General features: G+C 38.5%; 1 protein-coding gene across 3 annotated transcripts in view; it reads right to left on the bottom strand.

Annotated features, from left to right (window-relative positions):
- The window catches only part of BORA (BORA aurora kinase A activator), a 46638-nt gene that overhangs the window by 4132 nt on the left and 23198 nt on the right, over positions 1-19308 (bottom strand). The window contains exons 5-12 of one of the 3 annotated variants that reach the window (XM_038386862.2): positions 14188-14269; positions 13154-13219; positions 12334-12390; positions 9487-9710; positions 6373-6526; positions 4374-4978; positions 3348-3479; positions 1802-1979 (exon numbers count right to left, since the gene is read on the bottom strand). In XM_038386862.2, the coding sequence (XP_038242790.1) occupies positions 1802-1979; positions 3348-3479; positions 4374-4978; positions 6373-6526; positions 9487-9710; positions 12334-12390; positions 13154-13219; positions 14188-14269 (1498 nt within the window). Of the gene's footprint in view, positions 1-1801; positions 1980-2017; positions 2582-3347; positions 3480-4373; positions 4979-6372; positions 6527-9486; positions 9711-12333; positions 12391-13153; positions 13220-14187; positions 14270-19308 lie in introns of those variants that run through there. The other 2 variants (XM_038386863.2, XM_038386864.2) reach the window with 2 other exon arrangements.

Here is a 19308-nt window from a genome sequence, read left to right as displayed (position 1 = left end):
GCTCTGTAAAAAAAGAAACAGTATTTTTAAATTCATCTTATACAAGTACTGTAGTGCAATCTCTTTATCATGAAAGTTGAACTTACAAATGTAGAATTACATACAGAAAATATCTGCATTCAAAAATAAAACAAAGTCCACTCAGTCTTACTTCTTGTTTAGCCAATCACTCAGACAAACAAGTTTGTTTATACTTGCAGGAGATAATGCTGCCCGCTTCTTGTTTACAATGTCACCTGAAAATGAGAACAGGCGTTCTCATGGCACTGTTGTAGCCGGTGTGGCAAGATATTTATGTGCCAGATGTGCTAAAGATTCATATGTCTCTTCATGCTTCAACCACCATTCCAGTGGATATACGTCCATGCTGATGGCAGGCTGTGATCAATAATGATCTGACGCATGTTCATTTTCATTATCTGAGTCAGTTTCCTCATCGGAATGTTGCTCTTTTAACACTTTTGAAAGCATGCTCCACACCTCATCCCTCTCAGATTTTGGAAGGCACTTCAGATTCTTAAACCTTGGGTCGAGTGCTGAAGCTATCTTTCGAAATCTCACATTAGTACCTTCTTTGTGTTTTGTCAAATTTGCAGTGAAAGTGTTCTTAAAATGAACAACATGTGCTGGGTCATCGTCCGAGACTGCTATAACATGAAATATATGGCAGAATGTGGGTAAAACAAAGCAGGGGACATAAAATTCTCCACCAAGGAGTTCAGTCACAAATTTAATTAACGCATTATTCTTTTAACAAGCATCATCAGCATGACCTCTGGAATGGTGGCCAAAGCATTAAGGTGCATACGAATGTTTAGCATATCTGGCATGTAAATACCTTGCAATGCTGGCTACAGAAGTGCCATGCAAATGCCTGTTTTTACTTTCTGTTGACATTGTAAATATGAAGTGGGCAGCACTATCTCCTGTAAATGTAAACAAACTTGTTTGTCATAGTGATTGGCTGAACAAGAAGTAGGACTGAGTGGACTTGTAGGCTTTGAAGTTTTACATTGTTTTGTTTTTGAGTGCAGTTATGTAACAAAAAAATTCTACATTTGTAAATTGCACTTTCACGACTGATAGATTGCACTACAGTACTTACATGAAGTGAACTGAAAAATAGTATTTATTTTGTTTATCTTTCACAGTGCAAATATTTGTAATCAAAATAATAAACACTAATTTCAATTACACACAGAATACATATATATATAAAAATGTAGAAAAACATTCAAAATATTTAATAAATTTATATTGGTATTTTATTGTTTAAACAGTGCGATTAATCATGATTAATTTTTTTTCAGTTAATTGCATGAGTTAACTGCGATTAATTGAGAGTCCTAATGTGAATGTTGTCTGGTGTCCAAACATAGAAACATTAGTTTAAGAAACTGCTAAATATTCACCCATTCTAAGGTTGCTAAAATGTAGAGTGTATTTCTATTGAAGCTAGTACAGCTAAGATTTTGGAACAATTTGACACCTCTAGAAACCTGCCACTAGTGTTCACAGAAACAGCTCAAAAGAAAAAATGCTATCAATTTTTGTTTCAATTCCAGCTCACAGCCTCCCTAATTTTCCATGTCCAGTGGATGTGGGTTAGGAGAACCTGTATACATTGCTGCTTCCCAGCTCCCTATAATACATATGAAACAAGCAGCAAGGTAACAGTTTGGTCTGCTACCTGAACTCAGTTGTAGTATTACTGTGCTCATCATTCTTCAAGTCCTACAAGATAAATTATTAACAGGTACCAGCCAATAGCATTTTAAGTTCTCCATAAAAATCCACATACCATTTTTGTGTAATCCCTGAATCTGATGTTCGTTGGTATGTTTCCAAGTAGAAAAGTTGCAAGTTGCATTTTGACTGAATAATGTATTGTATGTTTTTACTTTATGGAAACATGGTTGAATCTCTGGAGACTTTGCTCTCAACAGCTGATTGTCTTTATGGTTTAAAACAGGAAACTCCTAGGTTTGTAAACAAATTTATTTTATTATCATTCTTTCAAAAATCCTCATTTCAATAAGTTAACAATTCAGACCTCACTTCATTTGAATCAGTCCATGCTATAAAGGGTGCTGATCTCAGGATATTATAGAAACAAGATGGTTGAGGCAACTTTTATTGGACCAACTTCTGATTATGAAAGAGCCTACACAGATGCTGTAGAAGAACTCTGTGCAAGCTAGGAAGCTGGTCTCTTTCACCACCAGAAGTTGGTCCAATAAAATATATTATCTCAACCATCTTGTCTCCTTGTTATAAAGGATCATTTTGGGGGTTAAGTCACTGGAAGTTTCAGATCACCAGTATAAAACAGTTATCTTCATCCCTTCCTGAAAATTAACACAACAGAAATAAAAAACAGCTACTTCCCCTATAGTAACTATGGTTCTTAGAGGTGTTGTCCACTTCTGGTGCACATGCACCCTGTGTGAGTGAGATCGGATACTTTTGGCCTGCAGTGTCCATTGGGGGAGAAGCATGCCCTGATTGCTCTTGTGTGTCGTCATTTCCCTCTCGCCGCAAGGGCATAAAGGGCGGAGCAGAGCCAGCTGCTCCTCAGTTCCTGCACAAATACAGATTTGGGGTATAAGGGGACTCTGTAGTAGTGGGAATGGAAGACAGATCAGGGAATACACATAGACAATATCTCAAAGTTACAATTCGCTTTCATGTGATTCTCCATACATATTTCACTGCTGACGATTCTCAAGCTTTGACCTGATGTATAGAATGTACTTGTTCAGTATCTACTCAAATATCAACTGCAGGACCACTCTGCCAAAACGGGTATTAGATCTTGATGCCTCAACTGGGGAATAATGTCATGTAAATATATGACCAGATCCCCAGGTCACTGAAGACCTTCAGATTTCAGAGATGGTTACAGGGACAAATTATTTTGCACATCCTGCAACGTTGTTCTCAACCATGACTGATGGTCTGTAATTGTGGATCATTTTGCATTTAAAAAACAAAAACAAAACCCCCACATTATTTTGACAAATAACATATGCAGACTTTTAAAATGTTGTGTGCAGAATTTTTAATTCTTTGGCACAGAATTCCCCCAGGAGTAGCCTTTGCTGTCATCAGAACACGTGAATTTTAAAATTAGGATTTTCAGTATATTTTTCTTTATTTTAGAGATCCATGTTTTTAATCTAATACTTGACACTAAGACCAAATAAATTTGCTGTCTACAAGTTCCCACAAGTTCTTAGAAACAATCTGTCAAACCCCTGACTAGCAGGGAGTGGTGTGAAGGAAGGCTGGGAGGAAACAAGGAATGGATATTGAAAATGGAAAAACATATTTTATGCATTTCCTACCTTAGTTTTGGAAAGCTGAGATTTGTTCTGAGCCTCATAAGAATGTACATTATTGTCTCTGCAATTGTTCTCAGCCCCAACTGTATCCATAATGCTGCTTCCACATGTCTGTGTATTATAGCCACTGTCCACCTAGGAACAAAAGCCAGGAATTAATATCCTATGTACTCTGTTCCAGATAAGCTCCCCTATTTCTTGTGCATTACTTAATTTAATTTACATTTGCATTGCCCCTACTTCATAATCCTTTCATATTGTATTTATAAACTTAATCTATCATACAAGCTATACATATCACTGATTAAAATATGAACCACTGAAATACAGCCACCTCTAAAGGGGATATCTGGCAATTGTTTAACAATGCATGCATAGAGTCACTTCTATCCTAAACTATCCATTATCTGATTGAAACTTCAGGGAAAGTCAAATAGGCAAATTGGAAATACTTGTGAGTTCGAGTACATACCCGTTGGACATTTAATGGTTACAACTCAGAACTTTTTCAAATATTAAGGTGTCAGCATCTTTAGCAGGACAGTTCCTACTACTATCATAGTTTCTTCACTACCTTCAAAAACCAGGACTTCTTTGGAGACCTCCTATACAAGGCGATATGGCTAGATGTGTGTGGCTTGCATATTTTACAAGATAATACAATTTCAGGCTTAAATAAAATTGACAATCTATTTGTGACTTAAAAAGCAAAAGGTGGCTGCATTATGTAACAACTTAGTTAACTGCAGCAGATTCATTAGAAATAAGAGGAGATGGTAAATTGGTCAACCAGAATCGAAGTAGTTTGGGATTAATCCAAATTTACTTACTGTGTTAGCATAAGAAATATTTCCTTGAATTTCTGTGTTGCCAGTCAGATAGAAAAAACTTTAAGACACAGTGCTTACACCCCATCAGATAAGAGGCGACAGAAAGTATATCCAGAATGGTAGAGGGACAAATGTGAAAACAGAGATTAAACTTGGAGTATGATTTACTAAATTATTTAAATAAAACAAAAACCCTTACCTGAATACTACTGCTGTCACAAGGAATTACACTGCTTTCTGCAAGAGGTGATATGCACATGTGAGAGCTTTCAATACTGAAAGTAATTCCTGTCATGAAGCTGGTCATTGGCATACTGCTATTACCAACACATTCCTTAACCCAAGTGTTCTCATCTGACACCTCAACTGGATCAACCATATCAACAGTATTTTCTTTTAAACCTTCTATATCCTGCAACGATGCTAGTCCTTGTTCACAAGCTTCAGAGTGATCTGGTGAAATAGATACAGTCGCCACAACTAGATGTGTACCACGTGCAAAAGTATCACCATCCTGCTGCTGTAAATTTACTCCAGTGTCCATCTGTGGTAACAGAACTTCTGCAGGTAGGGCATTCTCTTTGTCTTCTGCCTCTTCGTTGTGATTTTCAAGGGTAAATGGTATCCTAATAAGGGAAGTTTGATACTGTGCAGTCCCTCTGCATGCTCCAAGTCTCATAGGAGAGCAATTTTTAATTGGAGAACAGCCATCTATAAAAGGACTTCTAGTACTTGTGGGTGTCATTCTGTTTGAGACTGGTGCAGAAGGAACTTCCGGAGAACGAAAAGTCAACTTTCTTTGTTCTGTCCATAGTAAAAACAGAATAATTCAATTCATTAGATATCAGATGGAGGAAAAGCTAACAGTCTGAATCCCAGGACCAGAAGTCACTAGAACAATTACAGCCACACTAGGTGGTGATTCCCTTGAGTATTATCTCCTGGCACTAAAGGCATTTGATACAACTATTTTTAAAAGTTCTACTTGTTACACACATGTTTAGCCATCATACTTTCAAATTTTAATCCTGCTTACCTAAAGCTTTCCTTTCTCTGAAAGGTCTGCTACAGCAGAGACCAGGTCAGGGATCGGCAACCTTTGGCACATAGCCCGCCAAGATAAGCCCAGTGGTGGGCCGCTTTGTTTACTTGCTGCATCTGCAGGTTCGGCCGAGCGCAACTCCCATTGGCTGCGGTTCGCCGCTCCAGGCCAATGGGGGCTGCGGCAGCCAGCACATCCCTCAGCCCGCACTGCTTCCCGCAGCCCTCATTGGCCTGGAGCGGCGAACCACGGCTAGTGGGAGCTGCGATCGGCTGAACCTGTGGACATGGCAGGTAAACAAACCAGCCCAGCCTGCCAAGGGGTTTACCCTGGCGGGCCGCGTGCCAAAGGTTGCCGATGCCTGGACCAGATTTTCAAATGGCAGTACCAAATTGTGTCAAAATGAACAGTCCCTTACCCCAAAATGCTTCCAGTCCAGTAACCTAAAATCCATACTAGGCAAGTACTGTAGATTTCTTAGAACACATTAGTTCTACAAAAGCTTTTTGAGGGCAGAACTTTATACAATCAGGCACAGAGTGGAAAGTAGCTATTCAATCTTTATACATAACTTTGCAGAAGTATCTCATAGCAGGTTCTGACTGAATCAGCTATGTAAACAGACTAAGCTTTTACAGAACACAGACTACCAATACTGCCAAATTGCAACAAATTATGGAGTCTGATATGGATAAGCATCCACTAGGTTTCTAAACTTGTGAATTCATTTAATCTCAACTTAATCTAGTTATGGGGATCAGGGCTCAAATGTAAGACACTAACCCTATCAAAATAGTTTTTCCTATAACAATTCTGACTGCTCATATTATTTTTGATGCATAACTTCGAACAAAACCCTCCTCCTCAGATCATATTGCTCCCCTTTACTTTATGTCATACTATGAGTTTTCATGATTCCTTTTTCCACTTTTTCCCCCACTAAAATTTTTTTTTATGCACTTTAAGTAATTCTGTTCAGGTAAACATTTTATACATTTACATTGACGACACTTTACTGTTCAACACGCCATGTGCCATACTAGATGAGACCACTGGACTATCAAGCCAAGTACCTGCCTCTAAATGGATCCTTTTTTCATCACAAGACATACAAGCTGTATGAAAGGAGACTGTATATAAAAAAGTCATACCATACCTGATAATGGTGTCTTTCTTATCTGAAAAGCAATTGGAGAAAAAGTAGGGGAAGCAATATTTGCAGGAGACCTCTCTGGAAACGTGGGACTGGTAATGCTTCCCAGACTGTATGCCCTTGTACCTCCCTGAATGGGACTGGAGGAAAACTGACCCTTTAACAACAAAGAGTAAGAGTTAGCTTTTACATAATACAAATGTATAGACCGATGTACAAATTTGTAGACTTGAAAGTACAGTGCTACTGGGAAAATAATTCTATTCCTGATTCACTGACATTCTCAATCAAGCATTTCACTGCTTGAATATTCCATTTGAAATTCTCCAGTTGGATTTTATGATGCCTCATAGGAAATCCAATGCTTACAAAGAAGAGTATTAATTAAGACTATGTTATCAATCATATTAAAACTAACAGGAGCCAGCCTACTGAATAAGGATTTTCCTAATCAACAGCCAAATTACTGTTTAGCATTTGTATTATTGTTACGCCTACAACGTTTCATCTCCCAAATGGCAGACACCCCAAAGCAGAATGGAACGTTGCCACCAATGCAGTGACAGATTAAGTAGACTGCACACTGACACCGTTGGATATTTTAACAGAATCCACGCTATCTGAAGGACATAACTTTGAAATCAACCAAAACAGACCTTTCATTTGAAAGAGTCAAAAGAAGCTGTGCTCCTACCTCAGGCCAAGTCTACAGTAGGAACAGTTTGCTGTCATAGGTATAACCCATATATTGTATTGGTAAAGTAGTAATTGTGTGGACACAGAGTTTACTGGCAAAACTGAGGTTTTGCCAAAATAGTTTATTCAAGCCCCCTAACAAAATAAGTTCTACTGGAAAAAGCACAGTACATAACTCAATGTTTTTGCCAACACAGTTATAATGGTCAGAGACCACATACATTACACCTCTGACTAACATAACTATGCCAGCAAAAGTCTTGTTTAGACCTATCCTCAACAGGAAGTAGCAATTTGAACGTCATCAGAAAATGTGAGGTGGAGCTAAGAAAAACCAATGTTCAGACATTTGTGCCTTAGTTGTGATCTTGTTTTCATCTAATACAATATGCTCCTGGCTGATTGAATGTCTCATTTAAAGTGAGTTTGTGTTGGAAACTGATGGCTCAAGAAATTGATGATAGTTCACTTTAAGGGACTTCCAATTCACCTGTATATTATAGCATGCCAGAGGTGCATCTGTATTTTACATTCCTAGATCTGAGAGTTCTGAACAAAGATCACAAATGACTAAATAGCACTGTAAACATGGCAGTTCTGTAATACAATATCTTTTCAAGGAAAATACATATTTTACTTTGAAGTGTAAAAAAAAATGCCTTTTTTGCTTTATTATGTATAGGGCTTCTGATTTTTGGTTTTATCCATAAACACCCTTGATACAAATGAGCAGGGGAGGGAAGAGAAATTGGAGTTCATCCACTGAACACCAGAAAACCACCACAAATGGTTACTTGTATCTAAGGCTTGTTTACACAGAGAAGTAATGCAGACTACAGGGGAGAGATTTCTAAAGTGCACTAAACATGCTGCATGTTAATTGGTCCATGAAGATCCCGCTGGTGTGCACTTAAGGTTCCCTATGGTGCTCTGAAGTCATGTTGTTTGAAACATTATGTGTTAAAGCACTCTAGGGAACATTACAGTGAGATTACTCATTACAGTATACATAAACAGAAAGCCCCTATATTTTAATATACATTATATACCTGCCTATATTTTATATATCTACATAAATCTTGAAAATTGCTACAAATAACCCCAAAAAACAAAAGCCCTAACTACATATAAATAGCTGTAAAGTTTTCCTCAGACATTACGCTTTTCTTTTCTTTTTAATTAAAAATCATGTTTTGCCTACTTTCCCCAGAAATACTATGGATTACTAGAGAATTAGTAAGTTTAGGATATACACCAAGCAAACAAGCAAACCCTGGTTGAGAAGGGATGTGATTTTTATTCAGATTTGTTAACAAAAAATTAACTATTGTTTAGAGAATGAATCTTTAACATTCAACACTTCCCTTTCAATTAAGGGTTAAAGAAAGTCCACAACTTCACTCAGACCATGGAGTTCTCCGCAAACTCAGGGAAGACCAGATTTTACGTTCCCAATATTTCCAAAGAGTTTTTTTTTTTTTTTTTTTTAAATCAAGCACAGAATAACCCCCTTTTAGGTACATTGGGTCATTTATACCATTCCTAGAAATAAGTAAGTAAGTAAGTAAGCAAGCAAGCAAGCAAGCAAGCAAGCAAATAAAGGGAGCATAAATCTTTCTTCTTTGCAGATCAACTTTAAGGGAAAGCAACTAGAGCAATCATATACACCAAATGGTGTTTTAGGTACTAATCAAGCTGAAGACTAACATGATATTTTTGATATGCAAACTTAATAAGTTTACGAAGGCACGGCTGCAATATGATCTCAGCCAATAAAGTCTTTCTGAAAGTGCATCCTATATTGAAAGATCAAAGAGACTTCACAAGCTATTCATATTCGAATCATTCCCTCTCATTCTCTTATGTCAATATCATTCAGACACAAATAACATTGGGCAGAGAAAATGGCAGCTCTTCAACAGTGATTATCAGGACTACACAACAATTTGATAGGGAAAGAAAAGCACAACATTTAAATTAAAAAACATGAAGTTTTAGTTAGATACAATTTAGTTCCAAAATTGGAATTAGACCTTGGTACTAACACCACTCTTTAATTACTTCAGTTGTGTAGACTATTCAAAAACGCCACTTCAGCTGGTGAAATCTAATCAGACAAAATCAGAAGTGGTTCTGCTGCTTTAGAATCAGAGTAGCCGCCTTGCTAGTCTGCATCCACAAAAACAACGAGGAGTCCGGTGGCACCTTCAAGGCTAACAGATTTATTTGGGCATAAGCTTTTGTGGGTAAAAAACATTGCATCTGAAGAAGTGGGTTTTTTACCCACAAAAGCTTATGCCCAAATAAATCTGTTAACCTTGAAGGTGCCACTGGACTCCTTGTTATTTTTGCTGCTTCAGAGAATTTCACGTGTACCAGCTAAATCAGTACATACACAAAGAAAATGAAAAGGCTTCTTACTGAACTAGATGTTTCCACAGGGCTTCTGCACCGGGCTGGAGAAATATCTATTGAACACAGCACTCCAAGTGATGCTGGTGGATTATTACAAGGGCTTTGTGGAGAAAGAGACAAACACTCAGATACACTTCCATTCTCATCTAAAAACAGCTTTCTTCTCAGTGATGAGGAGCTTAGGCTTTCCTGAGACTGGTCTGCAAATTCTTCTGTTTTAAAATATTCACCTAAAGAAAAAAGAAAGTTTGTTGGCAAGTTTAATTAGCCAGTCTTGTCTTATTTCTCCTGTCTACAGAAAAAGTATGGGGGAAACAAAGGGGACAAGGACTCAGTCTGCACAGTCATAAACAGCCATTGAATTCTGTAACTGTTGAAATTGTTAATAATATTTTAGCCATGCTGTGAGCATTAGACGAAGCAGCATTATAACAAGGTTAATATAAAATCAGTGCTTTCCCCCCCCATAAATGCTGGGTTTATTAAAATTTGCCGTAATGTGATTTTTCCCACACATGGATCAACCCCAGTTCAGTCATGACAATGTTGAATAGTTTGTTAAATTATTCTGCTTGTGTAGACAAGGCTTTTCGGACAGCTGCCATTCCAAGTGATCATGCTTACAGAACTCCCATAGAATCATAGGACCGGAAGGGACCTCGAGAGGTCCTCTAGTCCAGTCTCCTGCACTTATGGCAGGACTTAGTATTATCTAGATCATTCCTGATTGTTCAATCTGTATGCAGTGGAATGCACATTCTGGCCACCTTACCCAAGAAAAGATGTACAGGCAGGAAGTATCCAGCCAGAAGGCTGGAAACTCTTCTGAACGGAAGACTGAATCAAGTCTGTCTAATAGAAGTATCATTAAGGATGCAATCCGTATTTTTCTCCCTACTATCATGTTCTAGTGCAGGGCTTCTCAAACTGGGGGTCGGGACTTCTCAGGGGCCTGCAAGGTTATTCCAGCGGGGGTTGTGAGCTGTCGGCCTCCACCCGAAACCCTGCTTTGCCTCCAGCATTTATAATGGTGTTAAATATATAAAAAGTGTTTTTGATTTGTAAAGGAGGGAGGGGTCGCATTCAGAGGCTTGCTATGTGAAAGGGGTCACCAGTAAAAAAGTTTGAGAACCACTGAAGTGCAAAGCAGAGGTGGTGACAGATAAAATTTAAGAGTCACTTTGTGGAGTTCTATCAGGGATAGAAAATGGTTTATCAGGCTCATGTTCTCAAAAGAGAAGGGTAAGTCCCACCCCATCCACCAATGTAGTTCAGCGATGGGATGGAGTCACAAAACCACAGTAGGGATAGAGACTGGTAATTTTATTTGTAGTAAGTTGAAAATTCTAAATATTCCATCCAGCGTGTTGCTATGGGTTGAAAGCCCCACCACCATATGACAGACTGAAAGAAACATTCTGCACCTATAAGCTGGCTCCTCCCCCTGCTCCTTGGGTCCTGCAACATCTCTCCTTGCAGTGGCTGGGTCATGCTTTGTAGCAACGCCAAAGGAAAAACGGTTACTCACCTTCTCGTAACTGTTGTTCTTCAAGATGTGTTGTTCACGTCCATTCCAAATCAGGTGTGCGCACGCCACGTGCATGGTCACTGAAAAGTTTTCCCCTAGCAGCTCCCGTCGAGTCAGCTGGGGATCCCCTTCATGGCACTCAATATATGACCCTGCCGACCCGACCCCCTTCAGTTCCTTCTTACCGTCCGTCACGGCTGTTGGAACTGTGGCTCGCTTGCTTTGCAAGTGCTCCCTTAGTGCAGTTATCTAGCCTAGTTGTTCTTGTTTTGTAGTTGTTTGTTGATAGTATAGTTATAGTTAGTATAAGTGTTTGTGAGAGGGATCTTTCCCTATCCCCTCACCCCTTCTTGGATTCTGGGGCATGCCGCAAGGCTTTAAGTCTTGCAGCGCATGCCACAAGCCCATGCCAAATAATGGCCTCCCGGACTCTCACCTGAGGTGTCTGTGCGTGCACACCTGATTGGAATCGACGTGAACAAGCACTCGAAGCACTTCATCTGTAAAAGTCAGGATGCTGGGATGAGGTTGAGTTGCATTTTTTTGTTGTGCTGTTTCTCACTTACTTTTTCCCTATGAGCTGTTTGTGTCAGTCACACAGTGGATGTGACTAGAAAGTAGTAACTCGTGAATTATGTGGCCCCAACTAGAGGTAAAGGGAATAAGATGGACTGGTCTAGAATAGCTTATTGAGCTCTTCCTACCCAAGTTATGTAACAGAACTCCTGCTTTTTAAGTATTTCACAAAAAGCAAACATTTCCTTTAGATAGATCAGGGTGCAGTGCAGATAGTATGCAGAGTCTTCCTAGTCTGTGTAGCCTAGAAAATCATGGATATTTTCTTTATATTCAAGACCTGTGGTCTTCCATTATAACAATGATAAACATGAGGTTACTGTATGCAGTTTTTAAATTCCTGCAAAATGGTCATGCAAACCCAATCTAGCAATTGAGACTATTAGGCTTCCATAGCTAACTTCCAAGCCAGCCTACATTATGAACGCTGGCCCATACTTTAACATACTATCTTTTAAAATATAACAATACAATGTTTATGTACACTTATCATTGTCCTACCATTCACCATCCCTCCACCTTTTGTTTCTTGTCCTCCCTTGCTGAGCCATGTCTAAACTAGAGCAGGAACTCCACAGGACAAGGAGCCGTTATCTGTCCAAAACAACATTTGTACTTCGGGCAATTCTATGAATACTCAATTTTGATTCACACTAGGTTTCTAGTGCATTGTACCTCCATTCCTAATCAGCATGCAAAATAGATTTTCAATTTAGACATTCATACATAAAGTACAATACATGACATACCTAATATTTTTTCTAAGTTAAAATCCACAGGCAAAGACAATACTGTCTGACAAGCAGCTGCAATGAATAAAAACAACGAAATTAGCCCACAGTAACTTAGTCAACTAGTGCAAGTAAAAGGTTTAACTTTAAAATGTATTTAACACATAGCTAGTTAAATTAGTGAAACACAACGTGTTGTCATGAGGAAAAGGGAAAAACTTATAGGCCTGGGGTCCTGAATTGGCTACAGTGTATGGAGCAAATCAGGCTCAGGGATAAGTGAAAAGGGTTGTTACACATAAGCTCTCCAGATGGCACCATATCCAGCCATACCTTAGCTGGGGGAAAGGCCTTTAAAAAAAAAAAAAAAAAAAAAATACAAGCAAGAAAAATCAATGGAATTCCCTGAAAATTGTGCATTTATGTATAGATTTCAGAAAATAGTTTCTGTGACCTCATACAAAATAGAGGGTAGAGTATGTCAAAGAATCTTTATATTATAATGTATTAAGTTAGTATGCAATTTGGGCTTCAAAGCATAAACAGAACTTTACGTGTAATACTACATGTAGTCCAAGAACACAGTTATTCCTAGACAAATAGTAACAAATACCTTGCTGAATTGGGGCCTAAATACATTAATAACTTTAAGCACTAAGTTGTCCCATTGAATGAGACTACTCATGTGCTAAAAGTTAGGTAAGTGCTCAAGCACCCTGGCAGTATTGAAGCCAAACAAACTTGTTTTTAAAAAGGAGTTCAGTTAGCTTAAATAAAAACTTCTTATATTCCTTTGAGTGCATATTCATTTTGTCAATTGATACTGTTTTATACCAACCATTGCTTTTTCCAGGTTGCACAGTTAGCTGTCTTCCAATCGGTGAAATGTTATTTAAATCTATACCTGTAAAGCATCATTGAGATAAATTCAGTTAAAACTTAAATTAAAGCTTTTTACCATTCTGAAACATAACAGCAGTAAAGTGAAAATAGTTAATCCGATTGTATTGAGGAACTTCTCAAAAATAGTTAGCTACAATAAAATATTGTAATACTTTATCTTACATCAAAACAAAATATTTTCAGAGAATAAAACTAGAACATGATTTTTGCAACTAAGTTTGGGACATATTAAAAAAAAAAAAAAACCTAGAGAGAGACAAGTGTCAGAGAAGCCAGAGAGAGGTTATATCAGTTTTTCTGACCAGCTCACGTAAGTTTTCCATCACAAAATGCAATTCAATTGGAATCTAAAAGTTTTTAAAATTATGTTGATATTGCCAACATATTGTTATTGGGGGGGGGGGCGGGGGGGGGAAGGGGACACAAGTGAAAAAGTTATTATAGTGTTAAAAGGCCATTCATGACATTTTGGGAATGAAAAGCTTCAATTTTTCTTTTCAAATTGATGGTTTTGAAATTTAGTTTGGATTATGTTATATTAAAAAAAATATCAAAACTAAACACGTTGATCATTTTTTTAAAATTACTCAATTCTAAAAAATTTGGTGTTCAATAAAATATAAGAGTCTGTTCAATTTTCCTAGTCAATATAATTATGCTTGTTTTGTGAAAGGGAGAAAGAAGCAAAAAGGTAATTCCAATTATTACAGTGGAATTTAGGTAATGAGAATATAATTGAGACAAAGTATTACCATGAGATCAGAGCTAGGATTAAGTTCACAGGAACTGAAAAATACGTGAAGCCTAACTTATTAGGCAAAATCCTGGCCCCACTTAAGTGAGTGTTCCCATCTAGTCACGCTGTCTATAACTTTAAAAAAGTTAAACATATACATATTAAACATACAAAACAGCTGATTTCTAAATTTAAGATACTAAAAGACACCTTTAGAGACATACACAACTTACATTTAGTGGAATGAAACTGGGAAACTTGCTTCCCTTCATGATCAGTCCAAGGAGAGGGAACAATAAGACTTTTGGTGAAAAACTAGAGGAAAAAATATAACAATTAGATACTCCCAAACATTAATACTACCTACTTAATTTTATAGATATGTATTTGCAACCAACTAGTTGTAAAATCTTGAGTTTTGATTCTTATGGGCATGTTTAACATAGCCAAGATTAAATCAAAATTCACTTTGGAACAGCTTTCTATCAGATTTCTTCAGCCACTTATTTTCGAATTCCCTCTCTGAGATACAGCCCAAAACACCACAGTTTCAGTTCAAATTAGTATGGCAGGAAGATATTTTAAAAAAAAACCATCCACTGTTACAGAAAGGTTAACATTTTGAAGAGCCCCATCATCTTTTTCGAATTCCACAAGTATACTGGTACGTGAAACTGATACTGGTAAGCTTTCTTCGCACATCTGTATTAACATACAGAATGCTGGTGTCTCAAACATGTCTCATTACTCCAGCAGAGGTTGAGGAAGAGTGACTAGATTTTAAGAGGTCCCATGTACTTTGCAGCAAGCTGGAACTAAGTTCTGAGGCAATATAGTGCAGCAGAATAGAAATCACATTTTCAGTACACCACAGTTTTGTACTGACAATTCAGATGCTTTGTAGAAGCAATCAAGAGGAAGTTGGAGTTGTTATTGAAGATGAATATGTGGTGACTGTTGGGACTTTTGGCACCTTGGAAGACATTTAGGATCATAGAAATAAGCATATTTATGATAAGTTCCTGCTAAAAGTTAACAGTAATTGACACTCAAATCATCACCGTTAGGTTTGGATTTTGGAAATGCTCAGATATAAAAAGTGATGAAGGTCATTATAAAAACCTGGATAAACAAGGGAGAAATCCTTCCACCCTAACTAATCCTAGCAAGACCCAAAACACAGTCAAAAGGAAAACTGGAGTAACTGGACTTCTTTGAGATGTGCTGACCGTATATTCCATTGACAGTGAACATGCACTCAAGATTGGAATCTTTTGGCCAGCAGTGTCCATTGTGGCATATACCCTAAGTGTCCTCATTTCCCAACCCATAAAGAGCAAAGAGGGACAACTGCCACTTTGTTCCGTTAACACTATGGAACTTGATGGATATAGGACTCCAAACCAGAAGGGAAGAAAAATAAGTTGTGAAACATGGATGACATCTCAAATAATTCCAGTTACAGCACAGGTAAGTACCTTTTATTTTCCCTTTGAATGACTGTCATATATTCATTCAACTTATATTGACTCACAAACAATGAATCAAAGCAATGGGGGTGGGGGCTCGGAGTTTAGGAACATAAAGATTGGAATAGAGTTTTCCCACCTGTAGTTATCAGATCTCGAGGCTTCAGCGACAGAATAGTGCTTCACAAATGTGTGAACAGATATCCAGCTTTACATATGTCTAAAACAAAACATTTTTCAAAGATGCTGCGGAGGTTGAAAGAAAGAAGTAGGAGGATCTACTTTCGCCACCTCATAAAAGTCAGGTATCTATCTAGATCAGTGGTTCCCAAACTTGTTCCGCCGCTTGTGCAGGGAAAGCCCCTGGCAGGCCGGGCTGGTTTGTTTACCTGCCGCGTCTGCACGTTTGGCTGATCGTGGCTCCCAGTGGCCGCAGTTCATTGCTCCAGACCAATGGGAGCTGCTGGAAGCAGCACGGGCTGAGGGACGTATTGGTGCCGCTTTGAGTAGATCTCTGAAAGGTTTAATCTTTTGCTAGTATTCAGAGTAGCAGCCGTGTTAGTCTGTATTCGCAAAAAGAAAAGGAGTACTTGTGGCACCTTAGAGACTAACAAATTTATTAGAGCATAAGCTTTCGTGAGCTACAGCTCACTTCATCGGATGCATTTGGTGGAAAAAACAGAGGAGAGATTTATATACACACACACAGAGAACATGAAACAATGGGTTTATCATACACACTGTAAGGAGAGTGATCACTTAAGATAAGCCATCACCAACAGCAGGGGGGGGAAAGGAGGAAAACCTTTCATGGTGACAAGCAGGTAGGCTAATTCCAGCAGTTAACAAGAATATCAGAGGAACAGTGGGGGGTGGGGTGGGAGGGAGAAATACCATGGGGAAATAGTTTTACTTTGTGTAATGACTCATCCATTCCCAGTCTCTATTCAAGCCTAAGTTAATTGTATCCAGTTTGCAAATTAATTCCAATTCAGCAGTCTCTCGTTGGAGTCTGTGAAGCTTTTTTGTTGAAGTATAGCCACTCTTAGGTCTGTGATCGAGTGACCAGAGAGACTGAAGTGTTCTCCAACTGGTTTTTGAATGTTATAATTCTTGACGTCTGCTAGTAGAATGCCAATGCCCTGAGACATCCAAATATGAAACACAGCCTCTCTCTTAGAAGAGCGTAGCTTAGGGGGGAAAATATGGGCAAATGAATCTCTTGGTTCAGATGAAAATTCATAGTAATTTCAGGAAGAAACTTGGGATGCATCCTGAGGGATATTTCATCTGGATAGAAAACTGTATAAGGTGAGTCCACCATCAAGGTGTGGATTTTACCAACTCTTCTCAAAGATGTAATCACATTCAAAGATGCCATTTCCGTGGACAGATGCAACAACAAACTGCCTTGGACTTAAAAGGTGGGTGCATTAGGACAGATAAGACCTAATTAAGGTCCCCTATAGAGGGATTCTTTTTGGAAAATACCCTGATAAGATCAATCACAAACCTTATAATACTCATGTGAGAAAAAATTGTCTCCCCCTCTACAGGAGAGGGATGCACAGAGGTGAACACTGATGAAACTTATTGAAAGATGTTTTAGGTCAAGTATGTATTATAAAACATCATGAATCAGGATCCTGTGGAATTAGAGATCTCGGCTGCTACCAAGGGGGAAAAATCTCTTCCATTTCGATGAGCAGGATGAACTTGTAGAATCTTTTCCACTGTTTAATATGTTGTTGGGATTTTTTGGTGTGTGTATGTGTGTTAAAGCAGATGTACAACAAGACTTTTCTAAGTCTAACCTCCATCCAGCAGACAGGTGATGAAATGGAGATACTCTAAGTCCAGTTCCTTCGTGTTGCATCAGCAGGTATGGAATTAGAGATAACATCTTTGGTTGGTAGACTGAAAGATTCAGCATGCTGGGGTACCAAAATCATCTCAGCCATGCTGATGCAATTAAGATAATTTTCGCTGAGTCCTGTTGGATCTTGCGTCAGACTGTTGGGATCAACAGAACTGGTGGGTATGCATAAATTATAGTCCACAACCACAAAAATCAGAAAAGGAGTACTTGTGGCACCTTAGAGACTAAGTCTCTAAGGTGCCACAAATACTCCTTTTCTTTTTGAAAAATCAGAAAGATATCTGAAAGTGAGCCTGAGGTAATGTCAGGACTTCAGTTCAAGAGGGGATACTTGTTGCTTCTATCTGTTGCAAACAGGTCTACCAAACGATAACCCCATCCCAAGATGATGTTGCAAAGGACCGAGTCCTTGATCTCCTACATGTGATGGGAGAGTTGCCTGCCAAGAGGAAGATTCAATGTCTGATACACCAATTCTATAACCTGATTGCCTCTTGGCATAATGGGGGAGATTTCCCCCTGGCCCCCTTTCTCTGGTTATGTAAACATGGTTGTAATGCCAATCATAATTTGGACTGATTGGTCTTCTTGAATGTTACAAAAGCACACAAGCCTTTGTCAAATATGTCCAAGCAGCACAGGACATGCTCTTACTGTGGTGTTTAGATTCAATTTTATCCAGAGATATTAAAGCAGACATGTTCTCGAACCTATCTTGAGATAGACACTATGGCCTTTATGGAGTCTAGGATTGGTCATATGAGCTCCACTCTTGGAATTGGTATTAACTTGCATTTCTCCATGCTGAATTTTGGACCAAGAGTGGTTAATGGCTCAAGAACACAATGAATCGCATCTCTCACCTTAAAAGTTTTTTTTCAAACTAACCACTTGTCTAGGTATGGATTGACTATTATATTTCTTAAGTGCACTGGAACCACAGCCAACACTTGGTAAAAACTCTCAGCACTGCAGAGCATCCAAAGGGTGAAAACACGATAATGAACGTGTTCCTGACCACTAGGAATCTTAAGTACTTCATATGAGTAGAATTATTGAAATATGGACGTTCGTGTCCTGTGAGTCAAGGGATAAAAATCAAGTCCCCAGGGTTTAGAGGGGAAATTATGGAAGCTAGCGTGGTCATCCTGAACTTTATTTTGTTAATTAAGATGTTTAATTTTCATAAATTTAAGATAGGATGCCATCTTCTTTTCTTTTCTGGAATGAAGTAGTATTTGAAATAGAGTCCCTTTTCTTGATATTGAGATGGAACTCCTTTTACTGGTGCGAGAGATAGAAGTGAGGGGGCTTCCTGCTGTAACAGTCTCTTGTGAGATATGTTCCTCAAGAAGACTAGAGGTAGGCACAGGGTGGAACTTGATATCCTGTGTAACTGTCTAGTACCCATTGGTCTGAAATTACAGAAGACCACATGTGCCTGAAGGAACTCAAATTGTTTATGAAAGTAGGAGTAGAAAGTTCTGGGTCTTTGGAAGCAATTTCATGTTCCTCAACTAACTTGTCAAAACAAGTGATTCAGGCCAGATGTAGACAGTTACAAATGTGCAGTGACAAACATGGAGAATAGTCTCTTTATGTAAATGCTGCCTCTTGTTACATAGTTCTTCTGTTTTTTTTTTCATCAGAAACATTCAGTAATGGTACACATATCCATAAAGAGCAACTATTGTCTCACATGCTTCTTCTTAAGGGCCTGAGTATAGATCTTAAGGGAGTATGAAGGGCTTTGATTAAGTCCTGCTCCTCAAAGCACAGATTCCCTATAGCAGGCTGAACCTCCAGTGGGAAGCCAGACTTTTGAAGCCACGAGGCTCTTCTCATTACCACAGCTATGGCCATGAATCTTAAGGCACATCTACTGCGTCAAGTTCAGCTTTCAGATGAGTCCTGGCCATTAACTGACCTTCAGTCACCAGGGAAGAAAATTCTTCCCCAACATCCGGAGGGAGTTTACTTACAAACATCAAGATCTTTTCTTAATT

The sequence above is a fragment of the Dermochelys coriacea genome, chromosome 1 (genome assembly GCF_009764565.3).
Source record: "Dermochelys coriacea isolate rDerCor1 chromosome 1, rDerCor1.pri.v4, whole genome shotgun sequence".
Classification (NCBI taxonomy): domain Eukaryota; kingdom Metazoa; phylum Chordata; order Testudines; family Dermochelyidae; genus Dermochelys; species Dermochelys coriacea.
This window is presented reverse-complemented; position numbering and strand designations above follow the sequence as displayed.